This window comes from Apium graveolens, chromosome 5, assembly GCF_009905375.1.
Source record: "Apium graveolens cultivar Ventura chromosome 5, ASM990537v1, whole genome shotgun sequence".
Classification (NCBI taxonomy): Eukaryota; Viridiplantae; Streptophyta; class Magnoliopsida; order Apiales; family Apiaceae; genus Apium; species Apium graveolens.
Window position 1 is genome coordinate 121,171,297 of NC_133651.1, and position 22,247 is coordinate 121,193,543.

Sequence of the window (22,247 nt, forward strand, 5' to 3'; positions counted from 1 at the left end):
GGTTAGGCTCAAAATTTGAATTATTGAAAAGAGTTTTAAAAGAAAGTGAAAAATTTATTTATGGAATTTGGATATCTTGTCTCTAGAACTGTAACCTGAAAAGATTCTGGTGTAGTTTGGGGTCACAGATGCTACATTTCAGTTGTTGGCATTTATTTATTGATTACACAGGTTATTTTGGATTAAGGTTTCATAGTGACGACCAAATCCCCTGACCCCGGATTTGGGGACGTTACTGAGAACCCGATGCCATTCATTGTCATCATCGAGATGGCCAAAATCCTTACACGCCTCCTGAAAATTAGGACAAACTTTCCCTTTTACGGTCCTCAATGACTCAAATAAGGTTGCACCACATACTTTTGTCAAAAAAGACGCAGAAACCATATTTTTCCCGAAGTATATTGTGCATAAGCTAATCTACCAATTTTCTTTCCCCTCTTCCTCAGAGTCCACACTCTGCATCATTCCAGACATAATATCGCGGTATTTCATCATAGAGATACTGCATAACATTACTATCAATTGCATTCAGTATAAAATAAGCTTTCAGTTGACTTTGTTTTTCACTTTCCCTAGATACAACCTTTGGCAACAGTTCATTGGTATGAAAAGTACACGGTTTTATTCCCTCCAAATGAAATGACAGCCGCTCAACTGCAAGGGACATGTAGTGAATATTAAATCCAAATATCATATATATATAGCCTCATACCCACATATGTATCTTCCATCAAAGTATGACTGTATCTCATTCTCAAATTCATCCATTCCCTCTCCACTGCTCAACTTTCTTCTTCAGCCTCTAATTTTCACCGTCGTCCTGTCATGTCCTTTAAGGAAATACTTAAAAAGGTATTTAAGACTACGTGCATGAGCGCATATTTCAACATTAATATGACACTAATATTTGACCAAAAGATTACGGTTGTAAGGAACAACCCATTGGTTATCTAAATCAACTTCCCCTTTTTATTATGATTTTTGTCTTCCTTCGCCTATAGATGGGGAACCCTGATTGGTCAAACTTTATCGACTCATAATACCTAAAAAATCAATTACTGTTTGCTGAGGCAAGAGAATGTGACGATCTATAGCATAGAAAATATTAAGCAAACTCACGATGACCTTTTTGGAAAATGTCTCATGCACTTATACTGTTCCATACAGGGAGATTTTGGCCATTGTTTCTCACATAGACCGTGCAACATGAATTTTGTTACTGCAACATAGCCAACAGGATTAACCTACGGATCAATAATCTCCACAGATACAAAATTATCAACATTTGCCTGTAGATCACGTTTTGAGGCAGAATCCAGTCATATCAACATGTGTATATGTGGCAGGCCTCTTTTTTGAAAATCCACCACATACATAATTGTGAGATAAGCAAAACATCAATGGTAGGCCAACATAAACAATATTATCAGAAATTGGTGCCGAAAGTTAATCCAAAACTTTACCTCCAAGACAGGTCCCAAAGTAATTATTTTTCTTAATGTCATCAATCAACCGGTCAAGCTTCAACCTAAAAACATGCGCCATCACATCAGGCGAATTCTGTAGAGAGCATCGGGGAAGCAGCTTCGTCATCTGGATAGTCTCATCCTACAATGGATTTGTAGTCATTGTCAGAGAAATATCGAGATGCCCTATATAACGACAAATACCATAAACATCATGGAAGTTCTGCAGCATATATCTTCGCGATCCTACAAATTCGGAAGAATAAATCCCTTACCCATATTGAATGACTCTCGTGTGTTAGTGATTGTTGTATATTACTGTATAATTCAGTTCGCAAAGTAGTCTGATTAGTACGGAACCACCACAGGCGCGCTTGTTCAATGGTATAAAAAGCATCAACAACGTATTGCTGGTAAAGATGGCCACCCGGACGCATTGTTATATCTACACCTCAAAACATCAACAATCAGCATGCACGCAACACTAATATTCCTAACATTAAATACCAAACCCATCTAAATAAAAAATAACAAAGCCTACCTTGATTTGTGCGCAGTTGGAATTTATACGAATAATATTCCTTCATTGTGATCATCTCTCTTTTTTCCCCGACACGCTATCCACCTTGACAAATGGTTTTTTTTATAAAAATTATCACAACCATGAGAAATTAGTATGGGATACTGCAAGGCCATGAGTTTGGGATGAATGTCAGATATCATTTCCAAGCCTCTGCTGTGAGAGTCGATTATAATATCACGGGACCCGTCGGTTTCATCCATGTCACCGACCATAATCCCATCCACCTCATCAGAAGGCCCAACATGATTTTCTCGTCCACTCTCTGACCTGGAAACCTTTAGTTTAATTTCTAAATCTACCACACCATGTTCCTCATAACGGTCCCGCGCAGAACGGAATCCCTTCACCAACTCATTAGTCTCATCCAATATATCCAATAAACATTAAACAATCACAGCATCAACCTGGTTACCGCCATCAACATTCAACCATCGCAACCTATTCTCAATTTTGGGTTATGTGTCATAAATATACAGTTGACAAAATTTGGGATCCTCGCCATCTTCAGGAATCAACGAACCAAAGAGATGGTGATTTTGTCCATTGAGGCGATAAATGTAAGGCGTACCACCATTATTTATAGAATGGTGAACTATGCCCCCGGTTGATGTGAAAGCAAAAAGGTTAATGTAAAGCTGTATCCTATCTTTGAATCTTCTAGATTTTTCTTTATCATTATGATGTTGCCAAAGGAATGCATGAGTTGGCTTCTCTTTGGAGAGTTTGATCTGATCCTTGACACAATAAATTGAGAAAATTTGTTGACCACGCGTAGCAGATTTATCGACCCTCTCCTCTTTCCACATCCAAGCCTCAAAGTGCCCACACTGAACATTAGGAGGTCCCAGGCTCGCATATTCTTGGACAGCTACAAAATATTTTGCGAAAATCACAACTCAGGTACCCCTAAAAAAGAACACAAAAAATTATCTTGGGAACGCATATCTGATATAAAAATGTACATTAGGTTACCATATTCTTGAACCACGACATAATATTTGGTGAATTTCATAACCCAGCAATTTCTTAACATAATCACAAAAATAACTTTTATAATGCCTATCTAACATAGAAATGAAAATCTTCAAATTCATAGACTGTCTACGTCACATAAACATCCAAGGCCGCATATAATTAAAACACACAAAGACATAACCTATAGAAGTTATCAGCATACACACACCCAAACCACTAATTATATTAATCAATAACCTAATCCAAAACTTTTTAACATTTTTTGCAAACAACCCAAACATAACACATTATAGCTATGAAAACACTAACCAAAAAATTACGAACAATAATGAACTGCGAGAATTAAATATGAAAACCCCAGATAATGAAAACAAAGAAAAAAATTATGTTGTTACAACAACATAATTCCACAATCAGTTGCAAATGACTCCTCAAAATTTTTACCATTAAATTCTTCACCGAATTCTAGAAGTTAATAAAAAAATATCATAAAGTACGAAGATAACTACATGAGCACAAATCTCCTGTAAAAAAAATTGTTTCATTGATAACTTATTGCCACCACCCGAGTCACCATCACTTTGATCGGTTTCAAAATCTGCAACGTAGGAATATTCTACACGACAATACGCATCAGTTTAAGAATTAGTACCCTGCGTATAAATAAATCATAACCCAGCCCAAAAAATCATAAAAAGATTCACCTATGTCATGATCAATACCTGCCACATTGGGTTTTTTTATTCTCATGAACCCGGACCCACACGACCTGTGCAAGTTTATATCACAGCCTGACAAAAAAATATTGGTCAGAAAATGGTCCCCATTAATTAACCATTACGCTGGAATGAACAAATATAGATTAGCAAATTTTAGTCATAATTAACAAAACTGACTCGACGTTTTAAATACTGAAATCGCAAAAACCTATATAATCCTCTCCTTGGATTCCATAATAAAAAAGCATGTGTCACCAGCAACCTCTATATACACAATACAAGTTAGAAAATCCAGATTGAGAAAATATTAGTATTTCACAATACACATGATCCCAGGAGTAAAATTACCGTCATCCAATTCATCATCACTATCACCAGTCCCAAACTCAGGGTCACTATCGAAACCTGAAAAATTCAACAAAAAACAATATACACCCGTGATTCACAGTAGCAATTATCTAACAAGTATTTTGGAGTCAAGATACAGGGCAAAGCCAGGACGAGAGCACCAACCAACAAACAGAAATTTTGAAGGCAACATGCATACCAATGTCAGAGCAGTGACGGCTTCCCCGAGGAACAATATTCTTAGCATCCCAAAAATAATCCAGATGGGGCTTCTTCTCCCTATCAATGAGTGGTTGTTTTTTAGGAAGGTTGGCACGAAAACCTGAAAAATTTATTTAAAAAACTATACACCGAAGAGCGGGGACACTAATTAAGCAACAAAAAAAATCCCGAAGGCAAAATACATACCAATTGGAGAGTTGTTATGCCTTTTACCGGGAATATTATTCCCATCACCCAAGCAATAATCTCGCAGCAGTTTTTTCCTTTTATCAACATGATGTTTTTTCTGATCAGCCTTGTCTGCCGATGAATGACACAACTTTTTCACCAAATTCACAGCGCACGGCCAAACTAAAAAATATAGCGACAACCGAAACACGGAAATACAATACGCGCACGTCCAAACTAAAAAATATAGCGACAACCGAAACACGGAAATACAATACACAGCAACTATCAATGACTGACATGAGAGGAGGATATTTACCAGGAGACACAATTGCAGAAAGCAAATTTTTCTCACGACGTGCACAATCACCGTTCTGCCTATTTCTTGACCTAAAATATTTGTCCAGGGTATTTGCTACCGAAACATAGGGTCGTTTAAATCTTGAATCACATGTGAACACATAACAAATACACTAGTAGGAAAAAACAACCACACCAATACACAATAATTTACCAACATAATTTATTGACACCAAGCATACATTACCTTTTAAGCTGCGGCGCTCCATCCCAGGCCCCACAGATGTCCGCTGCTCCCCGTAATCTGGCAGCAATAAATTATTAATAATAAACAACCCAACCTTTCTTTTTAACTGATTAGCTTTTGTCCTGGAATATATTCACAATCATTAATCAGTCTCTTAATTATATTTTCGTCCTTTGAAGGGTGTTCATACTCTTTGATCAACACCCAATCACCATTAACTAAACAAAAACAAAACATGAAACACACAAAAGATTTAAAAATATTAGGATATCACATGCAAACAGCGGGGGGGGGGGGGGGGACTAAATTAACTCACAAACACTAAACACCAACGGCTCATGCACCAACCGTAGAAGAGCCGTTTGTTGACCAACCGCCGCACCTGAACCGACAGATAAGTCGACTACAAAACACAATAATCCAGCCTAAAAAAAGTGTGGTCCATATTAACTACTATCAAAGCAAAGGCAATAACAAAGAAACATAAGAGATAAATCTAATCAACATTAAAAATCCAAGTGCACCAACATCCGGCCAAGAGGTAGAAGTTTGTTCCAGAATCCCCCCATGCCCTTCCCTATCCCTATAATCTACACCAACAATGAGCCTCTAAAATGAGCTACAATTTTAACACGCGATAATAAAAGCTAGCAAAAATCCACTCATAATCATCAATGAGCTTGTCAAATGATGACGGATCTTTGGGAGGGTGTGAATACACCCTCATCATTGACTGATCATAATTAACTATAAGAAGACAACAATTTAACAAAATTAAGCAAATAGTGGCAGAAGCATCCTGAAGCTGGAAATATGAACAAACAACAAAATCCACCACTTACAAATATCATACAGAACATGCTTCTTTCCCAATGACCCTGGACAAAAATCTCCCATAGAAGCAGCAATATTCACAGCAACTCCATTTACCACCAGACAAAATAAGAAAATACCCATCCCCAAAATTCACAGCCAACCCGCATTTATTGACCAAGAAAAATAATGTCCTAAAATTTGCACATTGCATCAAAGAGCAAAAAAAACAACAATGTCACAAAATATCAAGAACAACAATGTCAACAACCTTTACATTTATGACACAGCTTAGCAAGCGAATATTTGTCCTAAATTTTTCCCATTGCATAAAAGACCAACAACAACAATGCTAACAGCCCAAAATTAACATTCAAATTGCATCTGTTTATTGTATATTGCACAAAAGACCAAGAATAACAATGTTATCACCATTTACATATTGCACGAAAGACCAACAACAACAATGCTAACAGCCCAAAATTAACACTCAAACTACATTTATTGTGTATTGCACAAAAGATCAAGAACAACAATGCTAATAACATTTACATGTATTGCACTGAATACTTCTCTCAGAACTGATACACTGTACGAAAGACCAGAAACAAAAATTTTATCATATTGCCCAACCCAAGAACAGAATATTTATCTGAAAACTAACTCACCCGAGCCCAATTCCACATCCACAGCTAAAGAACCTAACTTCTAAACAACCAATTAAAATGACAAAAGAAAACAGAAACACACAAAAAACAAAAACAACATGCAATTAAAAGACACATACCTGACTCCACAACGAAGGGATGCAGCATAAAACATAACACGAAATAGTGACTTCGGAAGAAACAGATGCAGTAAGAAGTAGAATAGAAATTGGAGGCTCAGACCAAGGTAAAAAAGGAGAAATGGCCAATAAAAGAAGAATAGTCTTCGAACACATCCCTGCCTTACACATGCAGATAAAGGACAACTACCAAGCTGACAACCAACCACAAGTGCAAGTAGCACAAATGGAAGATTTTGGGCCATAGAAACTGGTAGAAACAGGGACTATAGTAAGGAGAGGGTCAAAAGCATCATTCACGATCGGGATGAACAAGACGACAGATGAGAGATGAGAATGAGCTGCAAAGTTGAGGTACAAAATAGTGGCGGAAGCAAACCGTATGCAGGGGCAGCAGAAAAAGAAGAAAGAAGAGGAAAATGGTGGTGAATACGGTGAAAATAGGAGGGCAGAAAACTAATTTCAGCCAAAAAACCCTTCATGCTTTATAAGTTAAATAGATTATATTAATGAATTTATCAAAATGAAAAAACCTAAAAAATTTAATTAATAAACCTATTATAAACAGTATAGCCAACTTTAATGGTACAGTATTTAAACTTATTTTTTTAATTTTGTAATTAATAATGGTTAAATAATAATTTGAATCTTATACAAACCTAATAAATACTAACCTGAAAAATGAATAGTTCATGTGTCAAAAAACTTGAATTTTAATCCTAACCTATGAATAACAACCTAAGAAATAGGTTATTTAACAATTTATAACAAATATAGATTAGATTTATTAGTAAATTTGCAGAAAAAGTTAGCATAATCCTAATATTTGTGCATTTGTATTGATGTTGCACTAAAAATGTTTGTTTGGATAATATTTTAGTAATGGTAATCTGTTTGGCTACTTCTTTATCGCATTTCATGTGAATTACTTTTTTGGAAAAAAATATTTGTATAGATAAAACAAAAAAAATCACTTTTTATTAGATTGTTATTTTATTACATTTGTTGAGTACATAAAATAAGATTAAGGCAGTAAATAAATTAAATTTGAATAAAAAGCGACATAAGCCACATGTTAGAGCAAGTCCAATGGTTATTTTAAAATAGATGTAACTATTGCTATAATTTAAAACAAAAAAAGTAATTTTTAATGTTAAAATAAAACTTATGGTCCAATAGTAGATGCAAAATAGCACCAAACATATCTAAATAAACCTCTATTTCAAATTAGATAATCATAAAGTACATAATTATACTTATAACTATTACTTTATTAATACATTTAGCCACTTGCATGCTTAAGTGGCAATTATAGCACCATCTTTACTTATTTTATTTATTTAGAACCGACTACCACATTTTTCTATTTTAGCAACAAGTATAACACTCCATTGGAGTTGTTTTTTTTGTAAATGTTATATTATATTAATAACACCTGTTGTGCAAGAGATGCTTGTATAATAACAAGACTAAGTCATATTAACATCCCTAAGATTTAGTTGTTTGATAATCTATTTTGTATTTTGTATTGTATTACTTGAGTCTGTAAAAAGGTTAGAAGATTAGACTGGAGTATTTTTCTGTGAACAGATTCAAGCTAAGGAATAAACTCTGGAAGAAGATCAAGCCATGATCATGCCTCAGAGAAAAGTGTAAAAGCTTGGAGTTGAATAAAATTGTTCTATGAAAAATGTTCTAAGTCAAGATATCGACAAGTCACAGATCAAGTTATATCGAGAAGTCATTCAAAAAGTCCAGAATAGCTTATCGAGAAGTCCAAAATGGCTTATAGAGAAGTCTCAGAGATATCGACAAGTCAAATGAAGATGCAAGAATTAGAGATATCAACAAGTCATTTATGCATGTAGAGAACTCGGAGATATCGACAAGTCAAATGAAGATGCAAAGAATTGGAGATATCGACAAGTCAATTTCTCATATAGAGATCTCATAGATATCGACAAATCAAAATGGATATAGAGATCTCGACAAGTCATTTCTATATGTAGAGATCTCAGACATATCGACAAGTCATTTCACAAGCAAGAATCTAGAGACCTCGACAAGTCTAGATACCTATAGAGAACTCAGAGATCTCGATAAGTCATTATACTTATCGAGAAGTCACTTCTCTATAGAACAAACTGGGGATCTCGACATGCCTCTCAAGTACAGAATGTTGACAATTTAAAGATTCAAGATTATCAGTCAACAAATGATCTATCAACTAGATTGAAAAGTCTACAAAGTAGCTAGAAGAATACAAGATCAAGGGCCAATCAACTGGACAAAGGATGGTCACAGACCTGCAAGATTCTGCACAGATTTTCTAAGCTAGAAATGGAAATAGAAAAAGGTTGCTTTAGAAAGTAGTTTAGTACATTTTAGTGCTAGTCTTGTAAACCCGTGCTGCTAGTGTATAAAACATGCACTGGTCTTTAGTTTAGTAGTAACAAACAAATTCATATTTTCTTGTATTCTCTCAAGAAAGAAGCCGAGTTCTTATATTTTTAAGAACACATAATTTATAGCAAGAAAAACTTAATTAATACAAATTAAGTGAGTTTTGAAATATTGTGCTTGTTGTTTTATTTCTTTCACACAACATCTCTACAAATATAAACTGCTTTGTTCACACAACATCCAAACAAGTTTAAAAAGGCTGAAAATCCAAGAAATACATTCACCCCCTGTGTTGTATTCAGTATCTAATAATACCCACTCTAGCACCATTATTAAACTTTCTCTTGTGTTTTAGCATATGCTTTTAGATTTAGTTGTTTTTAAACCTTTGCATAAAGAATATGCTAATATGTGACGATCAAAAAATTTAACAAAATTTTATTTGATTTTACAACAATATTTTTTCAAACAATACAACAATTTTATCAGTCATTTCAAACAATTCATATTTTATTTTGTTAAAAATTTGTCGAATTTGAACTCAAATTCTTAGTGAACTAAGTTTTCTCACAACAAAAATAACTTGAGTAGAATGATTCCGCAACTGTTTCTTAAATATAATTTTCAATTTCGAATTTATACACTAAACTCTTATTACTCATTTGATTGAACTACATCGTCTCATATACACGTGTAACATGTAAAACATTGATTAATCGCTAGCTTCTTTGTACTTGAACCTCAGATTTTAAAAAGAAATTAAAATTTTAGCCTTATTACTTTACACTAGGTAGGACTATTTTAAAGCATAATTGTTCTTCCGGGCCATATTTGTTTCATGAAAATTATATTCCCGGGATAATATTCTGGGGATAATTAATCCCTCAAAATTAGTCCAATGGATTATAATAATCATATCATATGTTTGTTTGGAAGGATTAAGGGTAAGATTGAACTATAATCTTTTAAAATTTTATCCTATGTTTGTTTCCTTGGGATTGGAATATAATCCTTTAAATTTTCTAAACCTATGTTTGTTTTACAAAGGATTACAATGAGGGGATTATAATCTTGTAAAAAATGACTTGTATGAGTGGATAAAATAATACCTCCTCCCAATAAAGTATTAGAGGGGATTATAGTCATATCATCTACTCCAACAAAACAAACATGAATATGATAATTTAAAGAATTATAATCCGTGGATAACCCTTCACTAATTTTTTTACAAAACAAACATGAGATTGGAAAATTTAAAAGATTACAATCCTATTCCCTACTTAATGATATGAAACAAAAATGGCCTCAAGTGTAAAGGTCAAAAGACATGTACATGACTTTCTTAGGTTCTAATTACCTACTTTACATTTCTAAACTAGAATACAGGAAATGCAGCTTATCGAAAAAAATCTTATCGAAAAAAAGAATATAGAAAATGCAATACAAAATAACAAGGAAAACACGAAATCATTTTTTCATGATCAGCAAGGTTTGTAAAAATCGGAAAGCGACTTGATTTTGTTCATGAAAAATGAGTACTCAGAATTTAGAAAATATTCGGAAAACAAATATTCGGAAAGCTTTGGATACCCTAAGACCCATTGTTAAGTAACATTTAAGTGTTCTTGTAGCCTTCAAAAGTCCATTTTACAAGCCGTTACTCCGCCCAATTTTCCTGGCAACTTTTGGTCACTTTCAAGAAACTATTGGTTTATTTTTCGCTTCATAAATTAATTTGTATCTCTTATAATTCTCTCTTCATTTTGGAATAAGAATTTGAGCCTTTGTAAGGCCAAGAGTCATAAGTTGGTTAGTGTTTGTATTGCACATAGCTCACTTAATTTTTAAGCACAAATATTCAGGTTTTACGGTTATATATACACGAGCATAAACCTTTGTTCTAAAAGAGAATATATAATTAGTAACCCACCCAGGGGAGTTCGTAAATTTATTTACTCTCTCCTAATTTAGTTGTTTTCCTTTGATTAAATTCGAGATACAAAGCAACTTCTATTTTACTTAAAAATCCAATTAGGCGATTTCGTATAAGTCGACGAGACGACAAAAACGAATAGCTTTCTTTGTTGTATTTTTTAGTAAATATATTTAACTCGTATTCCAAATTGTAGACCATTTGTATAAGTCTCATTTAGAGATATAAACAAAAGTCTCCTTATTGAATACTTACGAGTTAATTCACTTTATTTCCAAAACGAAGTTGATATTTATAAGTCGAAGGTAATCACATAAATAATAGACTTCTTCGTTTGAAATATTAAGTGATATAAACTAAACTAAAATACCGAGATTACGAATTTTGTATAAGTCCCTTTATAATTATAAGAGGCATAAGCAAAACTCTCTCGTTGAATATTAGTAAGATTATTTTTAACTTCGAATATGAGTTGTAAGCGACTTGTATAACTATCATATTATTATTTAGAGATATAAATAAAAGCTTCCTTGTTGTATTTAAGAAGTTAAATTCAACTTCGAATAATAAGTCTAAAGGCCTCACGTATAAAATATATTTAAGTTATAAACGAGCCTTACTTATTTAATTCTTGAAGTTATACTTTGAATCAGAGTTGTAAGCAACTTGTATAAATCTCATATTTTCATTTAGAGATATACACAAGAGCTTCCTTGTAATATTCAAGAAGTTGAAATTACTTTGAATTTCAAGTTTACAAGGCTTCTCGTATAAAATGTACACTATTTATTAACGAGCATTACTTGTTTAATTCTCAAAGTAAACCAACTTAGGTTCCGAGCTTCCTTGTAATATTTGCATTAAACGAAATTATTTTTCTTGAACCGTGTTTAATTATATTCGGCCATTTAGTATTTATATTTGGCCATTTATAATTAAAGTGTGAACTTACTTGTTTGCATTTGTTAGTGCTTTTATTTAGCATAACACTTGTATATTTGCATACACGTGGAGACACACACCTTTCTCCCACACACCTTTATATATATTTTTGCTTAAGGCAATTATATATATATATTGTGTTCGTCTTTTGTCTTGTAATATTTTTTACTCGTCCAAACAAATCTTTTTCTTCTTAAACGTGTTTTAAGTTATAAGATTTATTATCTAGACTTTGTTGTGAGGTGAAGTGAGGTGAGGTGATCCTTCATTCCAAGACCCAAGTTTTTAACACGTTAACAGAGAGTTAAGTGTTATTGGACCGTGAAGAAGAAGGAAAGATCCAAGATCCAAGATCCAAGATCCAAGACCTAAGATCCAAGATCATCAAAGTCGTAGAGTAACATAATCTACACAAGGGCTATTACAAAGTTTTGAGGAAGTAGCAGGGAGTTATGTTCCAAGACAAGCTTGCAGGGGTTCTACGTAGATTACGAGGAAGTAACAGGGAGTAACATTTCAAGATAAGTCTAGTAGGTTTCGCTATTGTATTTTGAGGAATTAGCGTGTAGTTAAGGTCCAAGATAAATACATAGTGTTGTAAAGGTTTCTCCACCTACTATAGAGGAGTTTCTTTATAGTAGAGAAAATCTCAAGTCCGGGGAGGAGCTCGGGGAATGGAGTAGCAATGAGTGTACTCTGTTTGTGTAGTCAGCCAAAGCGAACCAAGATAAAATCGACTGTCTCGTACTCTATTTCTTTACCGCTTTACTTTTCCGCACTCGATTTACTTGCTCACAAGTAATGAATTTTTAAATGGTAAAGAAATTTTGAAACACCGAGCTCAAATATTTAAAAAGGTTATAAGCTATTCAACCCCCCCTCTAGCTTATTAACCCCTATTTTGGGACTAACAGTTGGTATCATAGTGGTACTTTTGATCGTGTTTATTGGACTTAATTTGAGCCGATTTATGCAACAAGAAGTAGATATTTGATGGCGTATTTGAGTACCATTGGATATGGTGAAGGTCTCTCTAGTTCGAGACCTCCCCTATTCGACGACACCAACTTTGTTACTTGGAAAACATGATTTAGAATTTATGCTAGATTCCAAGGTGTCAAAGTTTAGATTTATATGGAAGACGGTGTTGAAATTCCTAATAAACTCATTGATACTATTTTCATTGAGAAGAAAGTAAGCGAATGCACACTCGAAGTGGAAATAGATATGAACATTGTTGAGAAAGGGGAAATGGTTCTAACTAGTGCACTTGCAAAAAAGAATATAAACGTGTTAATAACTTCAAGTCTGCACAAGAAATATGGAATAAATTGGTTATCGCCTACGAAGGTACCATGGACATTAAAGACTCTCGAATGGATACTTTAATCCAAGAATACGATAACATTAAACTCCTTTAGGAGAAAACCATCATCGACATGGAAACAAGATTTACTCATATCATCGATGAACTTGCACAACTCAGAATGGTTTACTCAATTAACTAGAAGAACTGAAGGGTTTTAAAAGCCTTGCCTCCGAGTTGGAAAGTTAAAGTTACCACAATCAAAGAAATGCATAACTTAAATGGATATACCATAGATAGTTTGTTTGGAAACCTTCGTGCATACGAAGAAGATAATACTCCCGACAAACCTCTTCCTAAAGTTGAAGAGAACAAAAAAAGTATGGCCTTAAAAGCAATACTTATCTATGAAGATGAAAATGACGACGAATTAAACGAAGATTTGGAAAATCTCGATGAACATGAAATTGCTCTACTAACGACACCAATTCGTCGCTTGTTACAAAGAAGTGATCAAAGGTACGGAAAAGGGTCTCTTAAGTATAATAACCAACAACGGGTATTCAACTTGAAAGGTAGGCCGAATTTTACGAATAACTATCTGATTACGAGTTATGATAAAGGCAAAGGTATACAACCGCAAACTAATCATGGTTGTAATAATAACCTAAATTACACGAGCAATTATGCACCTCCTAAGCCTAAAGAGGACTCTTCTGAAGTACCGCAAAATTTTTGTTTTGAGTGCAAACAACCGAGACACTTTAAATGGGAATGTCCTAAATTATCTAAAGTCTGTGTCCTTATCGTTGAAAATGGTTGGGATTTAAGAGAAGACGAGGATACTTCCAGACCAAGCGAAGAGATTTTTAATCTTTTATTAATGGCTCTTAATGACGAGAAAGATCTAACAAAAGCTTCTACTTCTCGACAAGATGTAACGTCTAAACCAAATTTATTGATTGCATCTAGTAGTGGTGTGAATATTTCTAGAGTCGATCACTTTAGTACGGATATTTTTAAGTTTGAAAATTGGTTATGAATTAAACTAAAGTTATGTTAAGACTAAATTCGAGAAAGATAATTTTCAGGATTTGTATCTCGAACTTTAAAAAGAGGCCACTAGTTTGACCGACATACATTTCAAGGATATGGAATACGTTACAGTTATTTTAACTCAAGGTGATAGGTTAAAAACCAAATTAAATGAAAAGGATAATAGAATTCGTACTCTTGAAGTCAAAAATATATCCTTGATTTTACAAGCCGAAAAGTTTGATAGTGCTAAGACTCATTTAAACCAACGTAATTATGAACTCAATGATGAGTTGTTAAAGTTAAAAACTCGAAACAAAACTTTGCTTCAAGAAAACTTAACACATAGCGATCGGATAAATGACCTCGAACAATCCCTAACGGTAGATGTAGGGGAAGAGCATCAACAAGACTTGAAAGAAAAAGTGCTTGACTATTAATTTGAACTAGTTGTACTGAGAGAACATCATGATAACCTGAGGCAAATGTTCAATTCTGAATTCAAACTTCGTGAAAGACTTAGTACGAAAGTAAACACATTGAAATTCGAAAGTTAAAAACTTAATGTCGAAATCAATACGCTCTTGTCTCAAACATTGGATCAAGCTAACTTTTTCAACAATAAGATTGATATACTGTTAAAAGAAAAAGAAGATCTTGAATCAACTTTGAAACAATTCACAAAGAGTAGTGCCATTTTGGAAAATATGGGTATTTAACTCTAAGGAATCACATAATCGTGAAGGTTTGGGTTATGATCTTAATATTCCTCTTATAAGGAAAATTGAAGTACCCACACATTCGAAAAGTACTCCACCTAAGTCATATGTCCCTAAATGTACATATTACAACTTTAGTGGACATATTATTCTATATTGTGAAGTGAAAGAGGGTGAACTTAAGGGGAAGTATAAATGGGTTCTTAACGGATCAACTCCTAAGAAAAAGGATGGTAAGAATACATCTAAAAAGAAAGTTCATCCAAGTGTGAATGATCAAAGAAAGCCAAAATTTAGGTATCATCAAGAACCAATCAATTATCAACCAAGGAATCCAATCAATGCAAATCCTAGCTCTAGTTCAACTAGAAAGGATATAATTCCTAAAAATGGTTCTAAGGCTCAAAATCCAAACTATCATGGTCGTACTCGTGAAGTAAGGTTTGATATGTCTAAAATACGAGTCCTCATGCTAGTTCGAGTCAACATGCTAATATGAGTCAACATGCTTATTCTCGTAATTTTAATGCTTATGTTAAAAATAGCGATTCAAATTACAATGCCAATGCTTATCCAAGAGATTCCATCGTTACTATCTTTCCCCGTAGTTATAATGATAATCATGCTTATTACGGTAATTATAGATACATGCCTAGGAAGAATCTTTATTATATCTCTAATAGGCTCAAACATTTAGAATTTATATGATTATATGCAAGAATATCTCATTCCAACATTTGTCTATGCAAATTCTCATATACCTTATGATGTACTAACCCGTGAACACTTAAGCAATAAGGGTACCATAATATTTAACTAATCTTTCATATAGGTATGTTTTACTTCTACTAAAGATGTGTGGTATCTTGATAGTGGTTGTTCTAAAATTAGAAAGCTAGCCGCTGAAAGCGTAACGTTTGGAGATAGCAGTAAAGGAAACATAATTGATATTAGAGATATCGAAAATAAAAGCGTTAGAATTGAAAATGTACAATTAGTCACGGGACTAAAGTATAACTTGCTTTCTATAAGTCAACTATGTGATAATGGTTGTGAAGTTACTTTTCATCCAACCCATTGTTCAATTTTTGACAAGGATGGAAATATAGCTCTAAATTGTCCACGTGACAAAAATGTCTATACGTGTGACATAAACAAATATGAAATTTTTTGTTTGGTTTCCACAAATTAGGATCCATGATTATGGCATCGTAGATTGGGCCATGTAAACATGAAACTCATTAAAACTATATGTTCGAAAGATCATGTACGTAGATTACCGAAAATCAATTTCATAAAAGATCATATATGTGAAACTTGCGAAATTGGTAAACAAATTCTGCATCTCATAAAGCTATTCATGGTGTATACTACTAGACCCCTTGAACTTTTACATATGGATCTTATAGGACCGGTTTCTGTACAAAGCTTTAGAGAGCGTGTTTATATACTCTCGTAGTAGTCGATGACTTCTCATGCTTTACTTGGATTGAATTCCTAAAGGCAAAGAGTGACGTACTTGATGCATTTTTTGCTCTTTGCAAACATCTTTAAAATCAACAAAATAATGCAATTGTCTACATTCATGCGGATCATGGCAAAGAATTTGAAAATTATAGTTTTGTTGAATTTTTTGAAGAATGTGGTATTACTCATAACTTTTTCGCTCCTTACACACCTCAATCTAACGGGGTATTGTTGAAAGATCGGATGTTACAAGAAATGAAAAACACTAGGCTTAACGAGTATCAGCGACCAAAATATTTTTGGGCTGATGCTATGTCAACAGCTTGATATATTCTTAATAAAGTATTACTGCGACCTATTAAAATGAAGACCTTTTATGAGTTTTATTTTGGTAAAATTCCCAAGCTTGATTACTTCAAAGTATTTAGAATTAAATGCTACATCTTGAATACTAAAGAATATTTAACGAAATTCGACCCTAAATCAAGTGAGAGTGTATTTCTTGGTTATTCCGTTAGTAGCAAAACTTATCGAGTATTTAATCTTAAAACTTTAGTGGTTGATGAATCAATGAATGTTACATTCGATGAATCTAAATCTTTCGGAAAGTTTAAAGATTTAGTCGATGAGGATAAAGATTCAAATAAAGGTAATCCAAATGACGTGGAAGATGTAATCAGTCAAATGGGAAATTTGAAACTTGGAAATGAAATTCTAACTAATCCTCTCGAAGTAAAATAGACCAAAGTTGAATTGCCTCTGGAAATTCCTTTAATTAAAGATCATCCTATAGACAATGTCTTAGGTAACTTAACTAAAGGCGTTCAAACTCGAGCTAAAATTCAAAACATTGTGAGTTATATGGCCTTTCTATCACAAATAGAACCCCAAAACCGCAAAGGAAGTTTTATTAGATGAGGATTGGATTTTGGCTATGCAAGACGAGCTAAATCAATTCACTCATAATAAAGTTTGGGAACTAGTTCCACAACCACTCGAAATTCCATGGAACTATGTGGGTCTTTCGTAATAAATTAGACCAAAGTGGAACAGTGGTACAAAATAAATAACGATTAGTTGCACAAGGCTATACTCAAATGGCAGGAATAGATTTTGATAGAACTTATGCTCCCGTAACTCGAATTGAATCAATTCGTATATTTTTAGCCTTCACGGTGCATAAAGGTTTCAAAGAATTGGTACGAGCAGTTAAGCAAATTCCTAAGCAAATTCCTAATTTATAACAATTTCAAAATGGGAATTGTGGATACCACTCTTTTTACGAAGTATGAAGGTGATGATATCTTGCTTGTTCAAATTTATGCGGATGATATTATATTTGGCTCTACCAAATAATCACTATGTAATGAATTCTTAAAAATAATGAGTAAAGAACTCGAAATGAGCATGATGGATGAATTAAATTTATTTTTAGGTTTGTAAATAAAGCAATCTAATGAGGGCATTCATATTCACAATCAAAATATTGTAAAGAAATGTTAAAGAAATTTGAGATGGAAAATTCTAAACCCATTAGTACCCCATGTCTACATCCGTAAAATTAACTGAAGATCCGAAAGGTATTTCTATTGATTCTAAGAAATATCGTGGTATGATCGGGAGTTTACTTTATATCACGGATAGTACACCGGATATACAATATAGTGTATGTAAATATGCTCGCTTTCAAGTGACTCCTAAAAAATATCACGTATCGGCCGTTGAGTGGATATTTAGATATCTTAAAGGAATCACTGAACTTGGTTTTTAGTATCCGAAAGGACAGCCATTTGACTTAGTGTGCTCTGATTCGGATTATGTCGGACACTAATTGATAGAAAAAACATGAGTCGTACTTGTCAGTTTCTTGTTGGATGTTTGGTCTCTTGGTTTTCTAGGAAACAAAATTATGTATCAATATCCACTACGGAAGCTAAATATATTGCGGCAGAAAAATATTGTGCTCAAGTTCTTTGGATAAAGCAAACGCTTGCCAACTACTCGATAAAATATTTATGTAATATCAATTCAATTTGATAATACGAGTGTCATCAATTTAGGTAAAAATCATGTTTTGCACTCATTATCAAAGCATATTGATATACGACATCAATTTTTACGAGATCATGTGTCCAAGGGCAATATGAATTGGAGTATATTGATACTGAACATAATATTGCGGACATAATCACAAAAACTTAGAATTCTGAGCGATTCGCCAAACTCTGTTTGGATTTAGGAATACTTGAGTATTGAAAGTAAGACATTATCATGTCTCTGATTTTATTGAACTTAATTTTCTGTAAATCTTGGTTCTTTCACAGCCATTACACTATTAGAACAGATTTCTAAATAAAATTCAGATTTTTCTGTAGTGAACTGATTATGAGAAAATTAAGCGGTACGTGAAAATTATCTTGAGTAAAATAATTAATCAATGCACCTTTTTATTGGCCTTAAAATATTATGTATGTCGAAACTCGGGAAAATAGTGAGAATTGATTAATTATGTCCAAGAGAATATTATATCAAGTATAATTAATTCATAAAGTATTTTGCTTGAGAATATTCCATTTTTACTTAAATAAATTTGCATTAAATTATAAGTTAAAAAGGTTAAAATGAGAAAATAATCTCACAAAAATGCTCTTCGATATTTTCTTACCAAGGAAATATTTATTGGATAAATTATAAATAATTTACCAATATTTTTTTTGATGAAAATTCATTCTATAAATTAATTTGCAAAATTATGTGAATTAATGTGCAAGAATGTAAAACCATGTATATTTACTAGTTAATTCTCTCTACTAGTTTATCTTTTGTAGCTTCTGTGTTTTGGTTGGTCATTTACTTGGTTGATACAGATTGGCACTTGCAAGTTTAACTTCCAGAGTAGTTATGGGTGTTTTTATTAATAAAATTTCTAGTAATTTACATTCATCCTAGGACACACAAGAATACCACTTAATTATGGACTGCCTTCGCTTGACCTGATCAAGCATTGATCTGTTCCCAGATTAACTGCTCACCTCTACCTTAACATATGCATATCTTTATTGTGTAGATTGTGGCTTGGTTACAAATAGCTTCTTGCATGAATTTCTTGCAGATTTAATTGCACTTGTATGCTTGGCTGATCTTATCCTGTATCTTAAGCATTCTGTGAATAACTCCTTGTTAAACAGATATTTAATATCCATGTGCTCAGTTATGTGTACTCTGCCTATTCACTGCTAACTAAATCCTTGCATATCTTTAGTTGGGAATAGATATTTCGGTTCACTCTTTGCCTAATTTTCTGATATCTTATGCCATGCTTGCTCAGAAATCTATTTGTTTACTCAAAAATCATGATTTCCTGTGCATTATAGAAGCTAAGTTGAATCTGTTGTCTATAAAATAAGTTGTATCTGTATAGATATGTTATATATATATATATGGCTGATTGTATGTTAGAGATCAGATTTTGATGATTATTTTATCATAATTAGCTGCATACTTGATATATGCAATATCTTGTAGCTTAAATCTTTCTGATTTCTGATTAATAGTATAGATGTGAGTTGGCGTTTTATATGCATTGTTAATTGCTGTTTGCCTGCATAGCATGCTGCCTTTCTGCATAATACTCATTCTTTTTAGCAAAAGCAAACAGCTCTGCAGTTTGTGTTGCTTTAAACACTTTCCAAAAATGCTCTCTTTCCTTCTTTGCATTTAATTCCTGCTTCATTTTTGGATAAAGATAATTCTTTATATGCTTTACTGCAATCTTGGAAATCTGTGTTGTTTGTTGAATAATAAGTCTGCTTGCTTTACATGACATAGTATGGTCTGTTTAGTACTTGCATCACAGTTGCTAACTGCTCTGCAATAAAATCTGTCACTGTACTTGCGCACTGTTTCACTGTACTTATCTGCAGTCTGGTTATTAACTGATATATCTTAGAAATTCTGTGCATGCTGTTATTGCTTATCTGCCTATATAATAGAATGTTTGCACGCATTAATACTTGCACCTTTCTCTCTTTACTCTCTTGTCTTGTGTCTTATATTCTTAAATTCTCTTGTTTCTTGCTATTAAGTGTTATTTGTGTATTTACTTCTCTTGTGCTCATTCAATGGAGAATGAACATGAGATAGTAGATACTGTCTTGAGTCTCAGCAATTTTAAACCCCCTCTTCTCCCTTATGTCAACATAGATAACACCACTATTGTCCCCACTTATTCTAGTAGCAAAAATAGGAAGAAACCTAGAAAACAAACACAACCTGTGTCTTCAAGGTAGCTTTGTGATTATTGATAAGAGGACTGATCTTTATGGTATGTTTAGCAAAGCCAAATAGGAGCCATTGCTCTATTATTCAAACAAAAAGGTGTTGCCTAATATGGTGACTGAATTTTACAAAAATATGCAAGTGGGGCATGGAGAGCATGATATGGTCTTTATTTCAACTATGGTCAACTAGGGCATCATGCTTGACCATATTGAACTAGGTAAGGCACTCAAGCTCTCTGATAAACACTTGAGAGTTTGGCAAATATTGATATTGAAAAAGAGTATGTTTTTAACAATATGGAACTAAAACTGTTTGTATCTGTTTTCTGTGGACTGGAAGTACCACATGACATGTTTTTAGATAATAGTGGGATCTCCTTTGAGCATTTTACCCCTACTTTTCAGAATATGGCATTAATCATGAGATCAAACATTTTTCCAAACACTTGTGCTACCAAGCTTATAAATTTTGCTGAATTGAAGCTTATGTATAAGCTTTGCTAACCACAAGGTGAACTTTAATATTGCTTACTTGATCTTGTTACAAGTGATTAATGGCTTTAAGAAAGGGTATTTGCTTTATGGTTTGACTCTCACTAAAGTCTTTGACTTTTTCAAACTCATTACCAATCAATTGCCAAACTTTCAAGTGACCCCAACTATTATTGATAAGGATATGAGAATTGTTGTTCCCTTGGCTGGCTTTGCTGAACTCCCCCCCCCCTCCTGTCACTAATCTAGATCATGTTGAGAATGTTGTTAGTGTACCCCCTGTTCCAGCTGTTGTGACTTGAAACTATGATTTTGAAAAAGAATTTAACAAACTCCTTGACAGTCACACTGGATTGGAAAAGCTTTTTAAAGATCTTGAAAAATCTTTTAATTCTTTGGTCATGAAACATGACCTCACTGAGGCTAGGGTTGGTGTTCTTGTCAACATTCTTAGCAACACTGTCGCTAGGGCTTTTGCAGAATTGAAGATGGTTTGAATCAAGTCATCAATGCTCAACTCAACCTTGTTGATATCCAATTTCTTCCCCTGTTAGAGGAAATCATCAATGAGCCACATGTGATGGCACTAGCTGCAAATGAAAATGATATTGTGAGTGGACCAAGTGACATGGAAACTGATGGTGCAAATGGTCAAAATCCTGATAACTCTGGATTTGGACCTATGACCTAAGTTGTGATCTAGCAATCTGATTTTTGTCTTCCCTTGAAGCTTAGGACAGGGGTGGTGATTAGGAGTTGTTGACTTGCTTGTTTGTGTGCCTGGATGATTCTGCATTATGAATTGTTATGTGTTGTTGCATTTCTAATTCCCTAAGTAGCTTGCTACAAGTCTGTTTCTGATTCCCTAAGTAGTTTATCTACAAGTTACCTCTGTGCTTAATCATGTAGTTGATGTGATGTGCTGTAGTTTGACCCAGTAGTTGCTTGTGTTAGGTCAAATTAGTAATACTATGTTCTTGAATTGTTGTATTGGCAAGTGCTGCTCCTTGGCTGATCTGATTGTAATATTGATGAATGA

General features: G+C 33.6%; 1 protein-coding gene across 14 annotated transcripts; it reads right to left on the reverse strand.

Annotated features, from left to right (window-relative positions):
- Nucleotides 1-1,465: 1,465 nt before the first annotated feature.
- LOC141724434 (uncharacterized) lies at nucleotides 1,466-7,066 on the reverse strand. Of its 14 annotated transcripts, XR_012576654.1 has the most exons (12): nucleotides 6,632-7,066; nucleotides 5,348-5,456; nucleotides 5,032-5,088; nucleotides 4,804-4,899; nucleotides 4,503-4,616; nucleotides 4,294-4,416; nucleotides 4,095-4,151; nucleotides 3,750-3,818; nucleotides 3,537-3,643; nucleotides 2,011-2,920; nucleotides 1,745-1,914; nucleotides 1,466-1,611 (listed from the first exon to the last, which is right to left on the reverse strand). XR_012576654.1 is itself a non-coding variant. In XM_074526588.1 (10 exons), exons 1-10 carry the CDS (start codon nucleotides 6,800-6,802, stop codon nucleotides 2,887-2,889), a joined length of 975 nt encoding a protein of 324 aa, XP_074382689.1. In that variant the 5' UTR covers nucleotides 6,803-7,066; the 3' UTR covers nucleotides 2,756-2,886. The 14 variants fall into 14 exon arrangements, 2 of the variants coding, with proteins under 2 accessions (XP_074382689.1, XP_074382690.1); XR_012576656.1 differs by lacking the exon at nucleotides 3,537-3,643 and having other exon boundaries at nucleotides 5,348-5,434; XR_012576653.1 differs by lacking the exon at nucleotides 3,537-3,643.
- Between the last annotated feature and the right edge of the window lie 15,181 nt (nucleotides 7,067-22,247).